The 18331-nt window shown below is 44.1% G+C and overlaps 1 protein-coding gene across 1 annotated transcript in view; it reads right to left on the bottom strand.

Moving 5' to 3' along the window:
* Positions 1 to 1586, bottom strand: part of LATS2 (large tumor suppressor kinase 2) — a 61414-nt gene extending 59828 nt beyond the window's left edge. The window contains exon 1 of the mRNA XM_021678223.2: positions 1146 to 1586. Within this exon, the coding sequence (XP_021533898.1) occupies positions 1146 to 1487 (342 nt within the window). The 5' untranslated portion in view covers positions 1488 to 1586. The remainder of the gene's footprint in view (positions 1 to 1145) is intronic.
* Positions 1587 to 18331: the final 16745 nt, after the last annotated feature.

Here is an 18331-nt window from a genome sequence, read left to right as displayed (position 1 = left end):
ACAACAATGCTTGCTTCACACAAGTTAATCCCAGTATATCCCAAAGTGTCAAGGAAGTGCCCTGCAAAATAGCACGATTAGTTTCACAAACATATCATCTGAGAAAAATATATTCTCTAGTTAAATTCTATGGTAAGCAACTACAACAAGAAGGTTGAGATAGCTTTTGGAAATAAAAGAGGGCATTGTTAGCCTTTTCCTGTGACTGTGAGGCCAGGAGTAGGTAATTAGGTTATTTCTAAGAAACTACAAGTGCTCAAGCCATCTAGATGTGCTTTGAGCATGAAATCTTACTAATTTTCCAAGGCAGCAAAAATACCTACTTTATTTCCATTTTCATGCAACTGAGACTTTTAACATGACAGATGGTAACAAAGCATTAGCTTTCAGAAGTTCTTTTATAAGGCAATTACATTTTTACAGTTAGATTTTACTAAATACATTTTTACATGGTTGGACACTAGTTCCATTTTACATGGTCCTGCCCCTCAACCTGGATTTTACGTGGCTATGTGAATCAACACAGGATCATAAATGTATAGCTAGAAGTTGTGTATTTATATATCATTGTTGCCACCTCCATTAATGTGTCCCTTATTCTCAAGCAACTGAGAAGTCAGACTATGTTGCCACCACTTTGATGACTTCTCAAGCTTGATCATTTCCTTAACATAGTCTCCTATAATGGTATACATACTGTTTTTTAAAATAGGAGAAAGCAGAGTCTAAGGAAGAGCCAAATAATGTTAATCAACCTTTCCCTTAACTAAGTAAAATGAATGCACAAGCCAGAAACACGGGAAGTCAGTACCTTCCCCATGACAGCTCAGAATAAGCCCAAATAAACCCCAAAGAAAGGACTAAGTGTGAAAGCCCTTCTCAACGTCACAGGGACAGAACAGAATTTCAGTAGAGTTCAGAAACTTCTGGATTTTGCCTGAAAAGGAAAAGTGGCCAAAAAGACCCTTCTGGAGAGAGAGTGGAAAACAATGTGATGGCACATTGGAAGGGCCTTGGGTTTTGACCTAGAAACACTTCTCTTAGCCTTCAAGTGGCAAGCACAGGATCTTTGGCTTCTCAGCTGTGTTCGGATGGACTACTTACTATAACTGCCACCGCAGGAGCCTCAGGGAGGTTACACCCACCTGGTCACATCCCGCATTCACCAGTTCCTGCAGCATCTGTCGGTTCACTTCGGCAGCTGCGGAAGTGCCAGACTCATTAGCAAAAGGCAACAGGGAGTATCTGATTTCTCTCAAAGCTTTCTGATAAGGTCCGAACTTTGGGGTAGCTCTCATCTGCTGTTGCTGCCTGGCAGCATCCTTGCCCCCCAGGACTTTGGTGGCCAGGGAAACATCGCTGTTTGGTCCTACAGGCAGCCCCTGAGCGGAAGACTTGGCCGGCTGCTTTAAGCCCTCTCGAATCTCCTGCAGTCGCTGGCGGCTATTTCCAGAGTAAGTTGTGGCAGGAAAAGTCTTTGGCCTCATTGTTAGTCCAGTTTCCTTTCACCATAAATACAATCTTCTTAAAGCGTTTTATTATTTAAAAAAAAAAAAACACTGTCAACAGTATCAGTTAGTTGTAAACATACTTTCAAAACAATTTCCTTTTGAAAATCTTCTTTCCTTCAATTTTTGTAGTTCCTATAGAGAACCTAAAATTTTCCAGAGTCTTCATTTTGAAGATCATCGCTATCTGAAAAAGAAAATGGAAAGAACATATTCATTTGTGGTTTTCACATACTGTTAACAAGAGTTTTCAGAAATGGACAATGATCTTGAAAATATTCCACTTGGAAGGATTAAGAAAGAACACATCACCTCTCAGAAATGATAAAAATACCGTTCAACTCTGGTTGGTGCACATGACATCTAGGGCTGTCCCAAGATGTTTCCTGTAATATGTAATCTGCAATAAAGTAAATCTCTACAAGCTCATACTGACTTAGAAATATTTGACTCAGGCAAGAAGAGAGAGTAGTATTAACAATTGATAGCTCATTTAAAGTAATTCATTATAATATAATTTCATTTTGAAATTTACAGCTTGAGTATTTAAGGATTAAACTTTCTACATGAGGTCTTGGATTTCTGGCTTGTTCCTAATAACCACGCAACTCATAACCCACACCTTTGTCTCTTATCTCCATGATTTTACTAACTCTCCCCCACCCCAGCTCTGAACCTGTGGTCCTTCCATGTCTTTGGAAATTACTCCTTATAAAGCCCTCCCAAACTTCCTGGAAGATACCACAAAACTCATCACATTATAGGTGTCCTATATTGCAACTGAAAGCAGTTCTAACACAATGTGCTGTAAGACTTTGAAGGTAACTACTCCCTGGTTTTTTTACAAAGTAGTGAAGTTCTTATCAGCATTGTGACCTAAATACCTTTCTTGCAGAAACTGATACTTACATGGAAGGGGACTGGTAAAAGCATATGGGTGATTTCTTTCAGAGTCACTATGACCATACTAACAAGTGGCTATATCAATAAGTTATTCTACAGATCACCTACTACTTCAGCATGGAAACGGCTTGTACATATGGAACTAGAGATCAGGGGCGCCGGGGTGGCTCAGTCGTTAAGCGTCTACCTTCGGCTCAGGTCATGATCCCAGGGTCCTGGGATCGAGCCCCATATCGGGCTCTCTGTTCAGCAGGAAGCCTACTTCTCCCTCTCCCGCTCCCCCTGCTTGTGTTCCCTCTCTCGCTGTCTCTCTCTCTGGCAAATAAATAAATAAAATCTTAAAAAAAAAAAAAAGGACTAGAGATCACAAAGCCATTTTCTGATAGTGAATTATACCTACCCCAGGCCTAATTCACTGACTACTCTGTTGTTCTTGCATTCCGAAAACAAAATGGAGTCCAACCCAATACTGCCCTTAGCAGCCAGCTCTCCTGGAAGCAGGATCTAGCTCAAGTCACTTGCTGGCTGGGTGACCTTGGACAAGTCCTTTAACTTCCCTCACCCTCCCTGGGTGAAACAGATGACACCACTTGGTGAGAGGGCAGTGGTGAGCACTGAGCAAGACCATGCATGGAACTGGCTCAGTAGCACTTGGAACATAGAAGTTTTTGGTAAACCATGCTTTCTACTACTCGTGTTACTATTATTTGTGTAATTAGCTGTCATCACCAGAGCACAGATGCCCACTGGTGGCAAAAGCAAAGGCCTGCTGCACAGCCTCTGGGCTCACACCTGAAGCTCTAGTGGCCCCTGTCCCCATCCCCTCCTCTTCTGCCCTCACTCATTTCACTCCTTTTAACCCACAGAACTCTAAGAGCAAACTGTAAAGGAAAAGCATTTTGCATTTTAATGAACAAAGAAAAATCGATTCAAAAAAGAGCAGTCTTTAAAAGGACAGGGCAAAGGGCTCTGGACTTTTTATTTCAGTAAGGAATTTTAGAACTGTAAAATGGAAATCTGCTTCACAGACTTTGTCTTGCAGAAAGAAAAATGATTGCTAATATTTATCCAGTATCTACTATGTGCCAGGCTCTAAGAGTTCTACGTGAATTTACTTATATAGATCTATTTCATAATCATATAGGACCATAAATCTGAAGAAATGACATTAAAATTACTATTCTTAGAGGTGGGGAGATGGAAGGTCTTAAAAGGTTCTAACTATCGTTCTCAATGAAACTGAGGGAAGATTCTATTTAGAAAGTAAGAATCAGACTAAATACATTTTTCAACATGAAATCTATATTTTAATGCACAACATCTAACATAGTAAAGTCACCGAAATGACTGTTTTAAGACATTGCAGACAGTGAACAATTAGATCCAAGAACTGCTGAGATTTCCCTGGGGCCTGGACCAGAGTGTTGGCAGGGGGCCAGAAGCCCAGAGCTCTGCTTAATTGGTGTAAAATGGGCATATTGCAACCACACTCATTTTCAGTGACTTCGTGGTCTAAGCATCTGTTTTGAAATACCTAACTTTCTAAAACCATGAATTCCCATTCCAGCAAAAATAGAGAGATTCTCAAGGAGCTGCCAAGCACGTATGGAGAATCCTGATGACTCTCACTATGTCTGAGAAAAGGCAGGAGAATTGTATCTTTTCCTGTGGGAATTTACACAAATCACTTTATTTCCAATCTCTAGGGTCTTTTTTCCCTTTTTTTGAAAACTGAAACACACAAGACATAAATTATCCTATCTTCACAATAAATAATCAGGGAGGGTTTCTTTGCAGTCAAAATGTATTCACCCTTCCTCTACCATCTACTCATCTATGCCCCATCCACCCACCTATCCACCTTGCAAACATTCATCAAGAGCCTACTAAGTCTTAGGCACTGCTAGTACAAACAAAAACAAATTCTGGCCTTCAGCAAGGTGAGGGTGAGGTGGCCAAATAAACAGCTTCAAAGGAAAAGAGATGCCCAAGAGCAGGGGGGAAATCATCTAACAAATGGGAGATTAAAGGAGAAAGCCAGAAAAAGCTGTGAAGTAGAGATAACTGAATCTGAGTGTAGGGAACAACGGAATTCCAGCCAACTGGAAGGGCATATGCAAAGGAGAGGAACAGGCCCCACCCCTCACATTCACATCTGTGTGGCAAAGGCTTTTCCTGGAGAGTTACGGAGGGATGAGACTGGAAGGTGTACAAGGTTCCATCTGGAAGGACCTTCAAGGCCATGTTAATTGTCTGGACTCCTTGCAGACAAAGTGGAAAGTCATTGTCTGCAGTGAAGCTAAGGAGTGATGTGGCCAAAAGTACCCTTTGAAGAGTTGAGTATGGAAGCCAACTGAAAGGTGGACTGGAAGGGACAATCGCAACACACCAGGTAGATGAGGAAAGCCTGGGTGAGGTGCAGCAGTCCCAGGGAGGGAGGAGAGAGAGATCAGAAGCTGGTTACACCTTGGCCAGATGTCTGGGCTTAGTCTGGCCTTAGAAACATCAATGACTGGCACCAGCATGCAGGACATTCACCTAGCTAGGGAGCTGTCTGCTCAGCCATAGAGAGAGAGAGCAGTAGGTAAGTGAGTGGAGAGCTCGTATCCCTCCCAACTGGCATGACCTAGAAGAGCAGTCTCATTTTACCATCAAGTGACATTAGCAGATTTAAGAGAAGGTACAAAACTGCTTTGTACTCAGCTAAGAAAGGGCAAGGGCCACAGGAGACAGTCCACACTGAAGAAAAAAGAACTGTGAGAATGCCAAACCCCAGATGTGGGGATGTCCTCTCTGCCCAACCACACCAACAGAGAGAAGCGGAGCCAGGCACGGGTGAAAGAGGCCCTGGTGGGTTGAGGCTTGAAAGCCCTCTGGAATTTACTCTAAAAACACAAAGTTGCTGAAAGCTGGGGAAGAAGTCAGTCTTTTGGGGGGACAGGGGGGAGGAATGTTTTTATTTAAGTTGAACATATATTTCTTAAGGTGCACAAATCATAAGATCAATGAATGTTCACAAAGAACACACCCTTATAAATAGCACCTAGATCGAGGAGTGTGTCATTACAACCCAGAAGCCCCCAGCCCCCCACAGACCAATGCCCCAGGGGGAATCGCCTTCACTAACTTCTAACACCAAGGATTAGTCTGACTGGTTTTTGAACTTTATATCCATGGAATGACATGGTCTGTACTCTTCATGTCTGGCTTATTTTGGTCGACACTATTTGGTTATTCATACAGTGGTATATACCAGGAGTTTGCTATTCTTCACTGCTGAGTAATATTCCATTGTATGAACATACTTGTTTATCCATTCTGCCACCGAAGGACATTTGGGTTATTTCCAGTTTGGGGCTTTTGCAAATTGTGCTGCCTTTCTTATGGCTTCCGGAGGCCCTGTGACTCCAGCCCCAGAGCTAGGAGGAGCTGAGGAGTGAGTGGTCTGCTCTAAGACATTGCTTCTACCACCACATCAACACTTTCTGTGTAGTTATTGGCAGAGCCCTAGTGGTTCATGTGGTACCTTTGTGGGACTATAAAAAGGTACCCCTTCCTCAAGTAAATTGTTTGTTACTATATTATTGTACAACATGGGCAACTCCTGCCCTGGGGAGCTTTCCAGAGCTCTGTGGACAGTGGCCTGGCCCTCTCTGAAAACCTACCGATGCCACATGTCACAATCTGTCACACAGGCATGCACACACACATAATATACACCCCCCAGGTGAGGGGGGCAGATAAAGTCTAAATCACAAGGAGGGAGGGAACTGGACCTCTGAGGCAAGTGACAGAGGAGTGATCATGTGTACTCTCCAGAACGGGTATATAACATGCACGCCATGTGGCTTTATCCGGGGAGGTGACTCTCTACTGCTGTACAGGTATTCCGTGAGTGGCCCAGGGTCTCCCCGTAGGCTACACATGCCCTCATATAAGCGAGCATTTGTATGATGTGAGGCATGCCCTTTTACGTGTAAGGCCCTTGAACAGCGCATAACCTGAACACCCATACAAGATGGCTCTGTTACTAGGTTCTAGAAAAAAAGAAAATAATGACCAGCCTCTGACTTTAAGGGAATTCACAGTTTAAGATGGGAGACAGACAAGATCGATTACTTAGATAATGTGACAATAAAAGTCTACCCAAAATATTATGGGGATCTGAAACAGAATATTAGCTGGAGAACAGAGAGAAGTGAGTGGATTTAACAGCTTAAGAAATAGAACCCGTAAGGGTTGGTGATGTTCACTAGAGGACTAAAGGTTTGAAAGGGGAGGCCAAGTTTCTGGTTTAGAAACCAGAGCTGATGGTAGCACCAGTCTCTGAGCTAGGACAACCACCTGGACAATGAGCATCAAGAAAGAAGCTTTGGTGGGGATGGAGGAGGGCACTTATCAGGAGGTAAGGACAGGTCTGGGGAGGCTGTTTCAGAAGACGGCCGTTTCGGTGCAAAGGAATAAGCAGCTGGAGCTGGCTTCCACCCCCAGATCTGGCACTTAGTTCCATGTGATCTGGGCAAGCACTTTACCTCTCCGAGCTTCAGTTTCCTACTGGGTAACAAGCCTTTCTCTGTCTACTTGACAGGGCTGCTCTGAAGATCACAGGTGAAACTGCATGTGAGATCATTCTCATCTGTAACGCACAACACACTGGCCAATTATTAGAATTACTAAGAAGTTCAGGACTCAGAATCAGTTAGACAAAAAAGGCTTTAATCAAGTCAAGAGACAAGACCAGGGCAAAGTCCAGACTGGCTTAGTGGAAAAGGTACCAAACTGAATGTAGAAATGTAGGTATTTCATGCTCACTCCAAGTGACTCCTCTTTAAATGACTATTTGATAGCAATGCTTGAAAAGTTAAAGAATCTTCCTTTTTAAAAAAGAAAAGCATGAAGAGAGAAAAACTTAAGTGATTAGACTTAATGTTTGAAACGTGTGCCTGCAGCCAGGCCTGGGAGCAGTACCTGAACCTCAGGAAGCTGACTGCTTCCCAACCAGCCAGCATCAGGTTCAACCTGGATGGCCCTGGGCAACTTAAAGGCAACAAATTCTTCCTTACCTCTGGAACTTAGCAAGACTATTCTCTCTGCTAGGAACAAATACCACTCCCAGTCTGGTTCACTTATGCCTCCTACAATTCTCAGCTGAAAAACCCCTTCGCAGAAGGACCTCCCTGCCCACCCAACCCCAGAGACCCTGGTGTTCACTCACAGCCACGTCCCAGAGTATAACGAATGACTGACGTGCCTGCTTTTGTCTTGAATCACCTCAACTGTAAGGTCCGTGGGGCCGGAGCCTGCCTGTCGGACACACACATAGGCCCAAGAAGCATCTGTTGAATGAACATAGGAAGTCACCTAGCTCTGGGTCCGTCCCCTCCATCCTACACCGGTGACAAATTCTGCCACTGGTCTAAGGGCGGCGCGGGAGAGCGTCTGGCACAAGGCTGAGAACACGGAAGGCACTCAGTAAACAGCAGTGCTTTTCCTCTGAAGTGTAAGATGTGGGCCCAGGTGAAATGTTCCCCAGTGGAGTTCACAAATAACTATCATATAAAGTTGCATAACACAGTATATTATTCAGTCAGAAAAAGGAATGAAACTTTGACACAGGCTACAACATGGATGGACCTTGACAATGTTCTGCTAAGTGAAGTAAGTCAGACACAAAAGGACAAATACTTCACAATTCTGCTTCCATGAGGCGCCTGGAATATGCCACTTGAGAGAGACAAAGCAGAATGGAGATGACCAGGGGCCAGGGGAGCTATTATTTAGTGCGTACAGTGTCTTTTAGGATGATGAAAAAGCTTGGAGTATACATGGCAGCGATGATTGCAGTAACAATGTGAATGTACTTAATGCAACTGAATTATACACTTAGGAAAGGTTAAAATGATAAATACTATGTATTTTTTACACTCATACAAAAACGGGGGGAAAATCGTCTAACTATTCACATTTCGCTAACTAGCGTTTGAAGAATGGTTCCCTTGCTACACACAGTGACACATGCAGAGACCGAACCTCAGGACAGGGCGCTGCCAGGAGGGCAAAGTCCCCTCACAGAGCGCAGTCTAACCTGCCAGGTGCCACATTTGCCCTCCCAAGCACGCCGTCACCCCCACCGCCAGGAGGCCGAAAAACACACAACAGCGAGCAGCTTCCAAAGAGCCGCGCTCCTGAGATACTTGGGGTTTTAAGCACTCATGTGTCCCACAAACATTCCAGTTATAAAGCCGGCCGGCACAGGTGAGCAAGACATTTCTGTGTTGATGTCTGTATGGATGCATGAGCCGAGAAATACCAAGTGGATAAGCCCTTAAACAGAATCTGGACCAGAGGTCTCGGTTTCTTTTCTTTTTGTTTCCCCTCAACAATTTAGGATGAAAATTTTCAAACAGGGCGCCTGGGTGGCTCAGATCGTTAAGCGTCTGCCTTCGGCTCAGGTCATGATCCCAGGGTCCTGGGATCGAGTCCCACATCGGGCTCCCGGCTCAGCGGGGAGCCTGCTTCTCCCTCTGACCCTCTCCCCTCTCATGCTGTTTCTCTCTCGCTCGCTCTCTAAAAAATAAATAAAATCTTTAAAAAAAAAGAAAAATTTCAAACATATACAGAAGTCGAAAGAGTGATTCATTCACACCCCATAAACCCACCGCTGGGGAAGTTCCTCTGCGTGGCGGGAGTAGGAGGTCACCACACACTCTTCTCATGTTCTTCCCATCTTCCACCATCACCTTGACAGAAAGCACTGGTCCTGGGACCATCACAGGTATTGCCCTGTCTCTGTAAGCGAATCTGTACCACAGCACCTCTGGGCAAACTGTGCTCCTGCCTGAACAGTATGGAAAGCATGAAACTTTCCCTCAGTCTCATAAAGAATTAAAGTATTTTCTCAGCTTGAGACCTTGTATTTTAGGGTTTAGTTTGAAGACAGTTGATTTCATGGCCAAGTTATGAACTTATGAAAGAATTTTTCATGAGAATACTCACCAAAGATTGCAGCTAGAAATGGGCTACTCTGACACACTACTATATCATTTTAATAAGTTCTTTCATCAAGAATTTTCTAAATATGACCCTAAGGCCTCATGAATGTGGATTTTAAAAAAGAGGGTATCAAGCAAAGTAAATCTAACTTTGGAAATTCATTTGGCATCATCAATCAATTTAAATATACTTTAAAAGAAACTAGACACCAGAATTTCAAAACTATTTCACAACTCACAAAACAAAAACACCTCATTTTCAAACCTGGAACTGAGACAACTACTTAGAATAAGTGGCTCATGTAAAAATGTGAGAGCAATATTTGAAGCATCCCTTAATTTGGCCCTCTCAAACCCAATTCCAATCCTGGAAAGTGCTATCAGATGTTCATGAACTTTCATTCTAATTTCTGTTAGTGCTTCATGAACCCACACTGGATGCTAAACACACATCAAGCACCAACCACAGAATCAACCAAACCCATGTCTCTTGAGACCCACACTAATGACAAACACCGGCATTTTTTAAAACAGTATTTCTTGGACCTAAAATTCCAGTTATTATTAAAATCATATCCTTACTATAATTAACTAGCAAAGTTGAAACTAAGTCAGGCAGACAGGGCAGGCCTCCAGCCAGATGCCAAATGTCAGAATCACAAACTACCATGCTGATGTACCTCTCCAGTACTGTCCAGGCTGGGAAACCACACAACAGTGGCTCCCCCTCATAATGAAGGTCTTTGAGGAAATCAGTTATTACAGCCCTCTGGGGATCCAGGAAAATTCTCCAATAAATAGTGCAATCACAAGGTTGTAGTGGGTTTAGAAGTGCCATATGCCAATACTTTGCTGGGTATTATGAGGTCTCAGCCAAGTAGAACAGGGTCTCACCTCTAAATAAGCTTACAATCTAGAGGAAAAACAAACCATCACATTCTTTATTAGCTCTGCACCTGATATCTGTGGGATATATATGTATACATTATGAACAAAGGCATAAAAAATGGAGCCACAGAAGTCTGTAGTCTAGATGACCACACAGAATGATCAGGTTATAGACAGATTTATTATCCATTATTTGCAGCATTCCTAACAGCAAGCAACTATACAGGATGGGTCTCCGTATCTTCAACTCCATACCCCAGTAAGGGTTTTCAGTCTTTAAGAAAGCGCTGCTTCCTTTCCCTCCAAATTTCAGACATACGCCCCCTAAGGAATCAGAACACCCATCCCATTTGAGAGTCCTGCTATGGACAGAGGTAATACTGTGACTGTTCAAAGAATCCCAGTCCATGTGCCTATTTGGAGAAAATCTACCAGAGAAAGGATTGTTTCACCAAAACTGGAAAGGCTAAAAGGCTATGATTTGATGAAGGAAGTGTGAAGCTATTCTTAGAGTCTGGAACTTCCTGTGAAAAGGCTCAAACATAGAAGAGAAAAATGAATAGGCAGAGGCAGATAATGTTGGGGAGGGAGCAGGTAAACTGTCTGGGTACATTTAATGAGAACATAGGAGACTTCTGAGGTAGGATGATGTTAATTAGGAATGAAACCTGCTGGTTCTTAGCATTCCTAATCAGGAAAACTGCTTGGAGGCAGGGAGGCCAATACTCCAGAGGCCCACTCCATTCAAGAGCCAACTTACATTCATAAAATCTTTACCATCCTTGCTAATTTAGAGGTTATAGAATCTACGTTACACCACAATAGAGCAATGCTGGTTAACAATAAATATAAACCACTGCTACAAACCATGAGATTTTTCACTTGTCCTCCAGAAAAATTCCTATGAATGTCAAAGATTAGCACATGGGCAAAAAGTATTTAATTAACTTAAGAAACCATTTGTTACAATTAGGTTGACATGGTCTAGATGGTAAGCAATATAAGGTTTTCATATAGTGAACGGTAAACATTAAGTAATGTCAATTCTAATTTTAGTATCACAACCATTATCTTTATTTCCAACACTACCTTGTTTGAATAATACTTCAAAAATGAAATTATAGATCAAATAACATTAGCTTTAAAAATACTGAGAGAACAGCTGACTTAGAGAAACTGGTGGCCCAAACACCAGGAGCCATTCACAGGTGCTCTGTGTAATAAAGCCCTGGTTCATACAGCATCACCCACGCAACATATAATGGGAATGGTGACCCCCGGACTTGTGCCACAGAGGCCCAGTTCTCTCCAGAGGAATTACTAAGCAATAGGCTTTTGTAAAAAGGAAGGAGATTCAGAGAATTTTTTGAGCTGGAAGTCCGTCACTTTAGGGATTATCAAGCCCAACCCCTTCATTCGGCTGATCAGGATATTGTGCTCCCTTTTAAAGCAGATTTACAGTCAAGACAAAGTAAAAGCACTGAGTAATCTTCTCTATTTTTTCAAGTCATTTTTTTAAAAGTCAGTAGGGAACACTGTTTAGAAGTTTCACATTACAACCATGAAATGAAATATAAAAGCAACTTTTCAAAAACTGTGTTGGTCTGGTTTATCTAATACAAAGCAGAACACCCCCGCCCCCTCCAAAAGCTTTCCCAAATCCTTCCTATGTGTTTATGGTGAATTTATCAGCTTCAACACCTGCCCCCCCCCCCCCCCCCCCCCAACAGCGTGGGATTTAGAAGCCTAGGGCTGGCTATTTACAACACAGCATTTAAAATAACAAGGCATCTTATTGTAAAAACATTCCCCTCCCACCAAAGGAAAGTCCCTCCCATCAACCCTGTGATTTGCTAAGGAAAGAAATATGTACAGTTCCAATTTACACTTAGGTCAAAACTATTTCCAACTAGAAGGAGAGACTAGTAGAATCCTTTCCAGTTCTAAAATTCCATGATTCTAGTAATTCAACTTAATACTTTTGCATGAGGTCTTCTGTTCAGATGCCATTTTCAATTGCTTTACATTTTGAGATTTATTAAATGTTTAGCAATTTTAATTTCAAAGGAATGCTGGTGTACTCATTAAACAGTGTTCTATATACCTGGATAATGAGACCAAATTTTATAAGAGGCTGAATAACATAGTGTCTTGTTAATTATAATTTAAAACAGACTTTCTTAAACAGTCTCTGCATTCTTATTTTGGAAGATTGTTCTGTTACTACCTTATTACGAAAGGAAAGAGTAAAAATAGGAAATAGTAAAAGCTAAAGGAAAAAGTAAAAGATACAAGTCAGCTTAGTCTCTTGATTTAGCACTCAAAAATGGTGATCCATCATGGAGGGATTTATCCTGAGATTCAACTAACTATATGGAGCAAGATCTACTTAGTACAAATTTCCTAAAAATAAGTCACGAGTTGCTTTCTCCATTATTAAAGGAAGGCTCCTCATCTACTAATTTAAACAGAACACCTGTAAAAAGACAATACACATTTTGTGACTTTCCACTCAAATTTCAGTATATTTAAGTTTCTTAGTAAAATGTGGGCCAACTTTCCTTTAAAAATGTAACATATTTGCCGAATACTTTGGGAAGAGAGCTGTTTGGCCACTGGATTTTTATCTGCCAAATGTATAGTCCCTGGCTTAAGAGTACTGTTAAACAATTTTTTAAAAGTCTAGATTACTATTAAGAGCACGCTCACTTATATCCTCCATACGTGTGAAAATGTAAAAGTTCTTGTTTAAGATTTTGTCATAATAAAACTACAAATAAAGTATACTTTCACGGTTATGATTGCAAGGAAAAAAAAAAACAAAAACTTCTCATTCGAAGGGCTCAGAACATACAGCCAGCCAGCAGCCTAGGACACCCGGGCCCCGGTGCCGTCAGGTGAGTTTCACCTTCTTCTGGGAGGGGTCTACCTTCCCCGCCCTCCCCTGGGGTACCGGGGACTCGGGATCAAAGGACGACAGGTTTGCTGCAGGCTTGCACTCCCGCCCAACCCCGCGAGCCAGACTTCACCCCGAGAGAGATGCTCTTCCTGAAGTTCCGAAGGCAGGCTTGCGGAGAGGTGACTGGCAAAACGCGAATAAACTCAGAATCCGCATCGCCGGAGTCCGGCAGGGGAACTAACTGCACGTGAGGTTGCATCAGAAAAGACAAGCTCCAGAAAGTCGGCTAAACTAGGACGCAGGAAAGGCGTATTATGCAACGGCCGCCGCTCTCACGGCCGCGAAGGCGTCCCTGAAGCTCGGGCTGCGACCCGCGAGGACCGGGAGGCAAACTTGGAGAGGTCGGAGCGAGCGCCGGCCCGGCACCACCGGGGGCTCTGCGGGCTGCACCATCCGTGGCAGGCGGGTCGGGGGACGACCGCACGGCCAGCGGGGGCACGACACCGCGGCCTGTGGGGGGACGACCGCACCGCCCGGGGCGGACGACGGCGCGGCCTCTGTGGACCGCGGTGCAGCGGGCGCGGGATCCCGACGCTGTCGGGCCCCCCAGCCGGCACGGCGCCCGGCCGGGTCTCGGGGTAAAAGCCCAGCTCCCCAGGACCGTGGAGACGGGGTACCCCTGGCGCGGACGGCCTCTCGGGACGCCCCGCTCTCCGCCCCGGGCCGGGCCGCTCCAGCCCCGCCGGGAGCCCGGCCGCGGCCGCCCGGCGCACAACAAAGCGGCGCAGCTCCGCCGGCCGGGCGCTCGCTCCCAACTTCCCCGGCTCGGCTGACTCCGGACGGCCCGAGACGACGCGCCGCCAGCGGAGGCGGCTCCGGGCCCGGGCCGGGCGGGGGCCGTGGGGGCAGGGCGCAGGGCTCCGCTCGGGACAAACTTCCTCGGCCGCCCCGCTCCCCGCCCCTCGGCCGGGCCGCCCCGCCGAGTCGGGCGCCCCTCCCGGAGCCGCGGCCCGCAGCGGCCCGAGGGTGGGCGCGGGGCGCCGCGGGGCCCCGCCGGCCCGCGGAAACTTCCAGCCGCCCCGCCTTGGCCCTTGGCCACACGCCCCCCGCCCCTGCCCCTTCACCTCCTGGGGCGCGGTCTACACCCTCCGGGGCGTTCTCGTCCGTGGCTCCGGGGCCTCGCGCGCCGGGGGACCGGGCGCCAGTGGCTGGAGCGGCTGCTGGCCCCACGGGTACGGGGGAGCCCCGGGCGGCGGCGGCGCGGGCGGCGGCTGCTCCATCTTCCCGGGGCGCTCACGCCGAGGTTCCAGCGCGCAGACCCAAGTGGGACATTCGCTACATTGTTGGCATTCCACGGGCGTCACGTGACCCCGCCTCCCGCGTCACTCTCGGCCGCATACCAGCCCGGGCGGGGCGCCTGCGGCCCTGGCTGCTCGGCGGCCGGCCCGCTCCGCCCCGCCGCCGCTTCCTGCCTCCCGGTCGCGGCCAACAGCGCCCGCCGCCACCTGCCCGCGGCCTCCCCGCCGACTCTTGCGGACCTTTTTGCCACTTTGTCACCCACCCCCAGCTCCAGTATTGCCGCTTCGACTGCACTGGTATAAAAGTTGGTAACTGTCGTTAAAGCCACTGTTTTCTTAAGCGTCTCACACCAGCCCTGGCGAAGAAAGTAAGTTAACAGGCCTGAAGGAGCCACCAAGTTACCAAATAGGTGTCAGCTGTTAAAAGTAGGGGATAGAAGAGGACAGCTTAGTCCACGACGTTCAAATGTATATCCAAAATTAGTTTTAATTTAATCAAACCCCAGTGCTGTGGAAATTTTGTTTATGAGAAATGTTTCATGATGTGCAGAACTAGATAGAAATGTATACCAACAAGTGAGTCTGAGTTTTGCATTTCCATTTGTGGTCTGTGGGTGTGGTACACGGGCATGTGCAGGGATTGTGCAGAGATGTGAGTTGAACTAATAGCCTGGAAGCAATCCTTAATCTACTTCTGGACTCTCCTGACATCATACTTCCTACCACCTACAGTCTGTGGCAGGTGATGGTGAGGGCTAATATTGTTTTAAAAGCCAGTCCGATTTCCTTTTTAACTAATAAGTTCTTGTGAAGTTCTTAAATTTTAATGTGAAAAGAAATGGTAATGAAGGTAATTATCTCTGGACTTTTTAACAACCTTACAAGTCCCTGGTCTGCCATCCTGTCCACTTTCATCTAATTCCCACCCAGGCTTTCAGCCCTGCCTCCGTCTTAGCTCTCACTAGGAATGAATCTTCCTAGATCGCTCTCCTGTTTTCTCTACTCTTTGAGCTCTGGTAATTAAACCAATTATTGTGCGGCTTAGAGTTCAATTTCATTTTTCAATCTTATCCTGTGCTCTACCCAGGCATCTTGGACGGTATAAGTCCCCAGTGGGTATTCTGTAATTGAGTCCGTCTTGCACTCACCTGTGTACCTTTTCACTCATACACTGAACTCACTCTCTCCTCCCCAGCCCCAGGCGGGCAGGGCTGGCTGCGATTCTTCTTTGTGTGTGTTTAAAGGTCCTGCCCTTGCTGTCTTCGAAGATGTAAACATAATTAAAGAAAACATTTTTTTTTGTCAAAGAAATGTTGCAAATAAAAGGAATTTAGTGACTTAAAAATTTTGTATAAACCCCAATAAAATTTTGTAGTTATACTGACCATTAAAGCATTGTTTGCAATAGTGAAAAATCAAGAATAACCTACAATACCCAGCAATAGGGAATAATAGGAAAATAAAAGGTAGATATTCAAGTGACAAAAAAGCTAAGTGAATGAACTAGCTTTATACTTTTCATAGGATAAATGATAGAATTCGAATTGTAGAGTGGAAAAAAAGCAAGGTGCAGAACTGTATATACACTATGATACCATATTCATCAATAAAATGCCACAGAACCTATACTAATCAATACTTTTATAAGTATAGACATGGAGACTGCAAGAAGATGCACCAAATTCATGATGGCTGTTGCCTATGTAGAAGGAAGGAGGGAAATTAAACTGAGAAGAGTAGAATGAGGACTTCAACTTTACCTCCAATATGTTATTTCTTTTATTTAAAAAGTGATGCAAAACTGTCAAAATCTTAAAATTTGTTGATTCTGGGTGAATAGGTTTAATCATGTGTGCTGTGTTATTCTTTGTGCCTTTAAAAAAACCATTTTTTAAAAGTTTTCAAATATCTATATATGAAACAAATTGGAAACAAGTAAACTTCTAAATAGAAGCTTGCTTGGAGGGGTGCCTGGGTGTCTCAGTCAGCTAAGCGTCTGCCTTCAGCTCATGTCATGATCCCAGGATCCTGGGATCAAGTCCCACATAGGGCTTTCTGCTCAGTGGGGAGCCTGCTTCTCTGTCTTCCTCTGTCTGCCACTTCCCCTGCTTGTGCACACGCACACTCTCTCTCTGTCAAATAAATAAATAAAATCTTTAAAAAAAAAAAAGCTTGCTTGGACAAATTGACACACCTATGCAGGAGAATATTATGATTAATGGTCGTGTTTATTGTTATTCTGGATATGTGTTTATTGATACGAAGTCATTCATTCCTTAGGGTTTTTTGTTTTTTTATTTTTTGAGTACTGCCATGAGTCATGGGCTAAACCAGGCACAGGGGATACCATGGAGAGCAAAACCACATGATTTATCCCCTGCTGGAGCTGACAGTCTTGTAGATGTGTTCGAAAAAAAGCAAGTGGTATCCAATTTTGTAAAATAATATAAGTATATATATTTATATTTTAAAATATGTATACAAAAATATATATTTTATACCATATAATATAGAATTTTTAAAAATATACAGATATGGGGGGGCGCCTGGGTGGCTTAGTTGGTTAAGCAGCTGACTTTGGCTTAGGTAATGATCTCAGGGTCCTGGGATCCAGCCCTGCCTCTGGTTCCACACTCAGCAGGGAGTCTGCTTGTCTCTCTGCCCTTCCCCCTGCTCTCTCTCTCTCTCAAAAAAAATCTTTAAGTCCGGAAAAGTATGCAGCCAAATGCTGAAAGTTGTAGTTTCTGGATGTAGTCATTCTGGGTGATTTTTTGTTTTATTTCTTTATTATTTTTTATATGTACTTGATTTTTTAATGAAAATTTTAATTTTAATTCCAGTGTAGTTAACATCAGTGTTACATTAATTTCAGGTGTAAAATATAGTGGTTCATCAATTCTATACATTACTCAGTGCTCATCATGATAAGTGTACTCTTAATCCCCTTCACCTATTTCACCCTTCTGGGTGATTTTTGTCTCATAGTTCTTAATACTTTTAAATAGAATAATTAACAAAAATTATGTTTAATAAGTACATCCACACAATGCATCAGCTGAGAAGAGGAGAAAAGAGAGAGAGAACACAAGTCCAGCTGAGCATAAAGCCTACAGCAGTGGCAAAGCTACAATGTATAAATTAATTAACATAGTATGTATGTGTATATATATATATATAAATATATATATATAAATATATATATATGTCCTTACTCTATACCAGCTGTTGCCCTAAACCTGTGTATTCTCATTTAATGCTCTAGACAACCATGTTATTAACCCCATTTTTCTGGAAGAGGACCCTAAAACACAGAGAGCCCCAGTAACCAAGAGCTGGGATTCAAACCTTGATAGATCTGACTCCAAAGCTTGAAATCACGGACCTCAAGAATCATGATTATAATGCACTTATAAATAAGGAAACTGAAGTCAAATAATGGGCTTTGTGCAGTGAGGAAGAGGGGAATTCAAAGATGTGTCTCCAGCACGAGCCAGAGCAGAGAGAGGCTATGGATCCACTCCCTGGCCAGTCCCCTGCAGTTATGAGGCCAGGATGTTTTAGGGGTTCTCACTGAGGCCCCTGAGGAGTATGCCCTAAGACTACCTACCTGCCTCCCACCCCCTCCCCAAGCTTCCAATGCAAAAAACCTGATTATGGCTCAGCCTCTTTATGTCTTAGTGCCCGAAAAGTAGGCTCTAGTCTTAAAAGCCCTAAAAAACTAGATGAGCTACACTGATTTAATTTGTTTTATACCCATGTCTTTTGTTTCCTTGATTAGATCATAAATTCCACAAGAATAGGAACCATATTCTTCCCCCGAGACTACATATAAAGAACTTCTTA

The sequence above is a fragment of the Neomonachus schauinslandi genome, chromosome 3 (assembly GCF_002201575.2).
Source record: "Neomonachus schauinslandi chromosome 3, ASM220157v2, whole genome shotgun sequence".
Taxonomy (NCBI): domain Eukaryota; kingdom Metazoa; phylum Chordata; class Mammalia; order Carnivora; family Phocidae; genus Neomonachus; species Neomonachus schauinslandi.
This window is presented reverse-complemented; position numbering and strand designations above follow the sequence as displayed.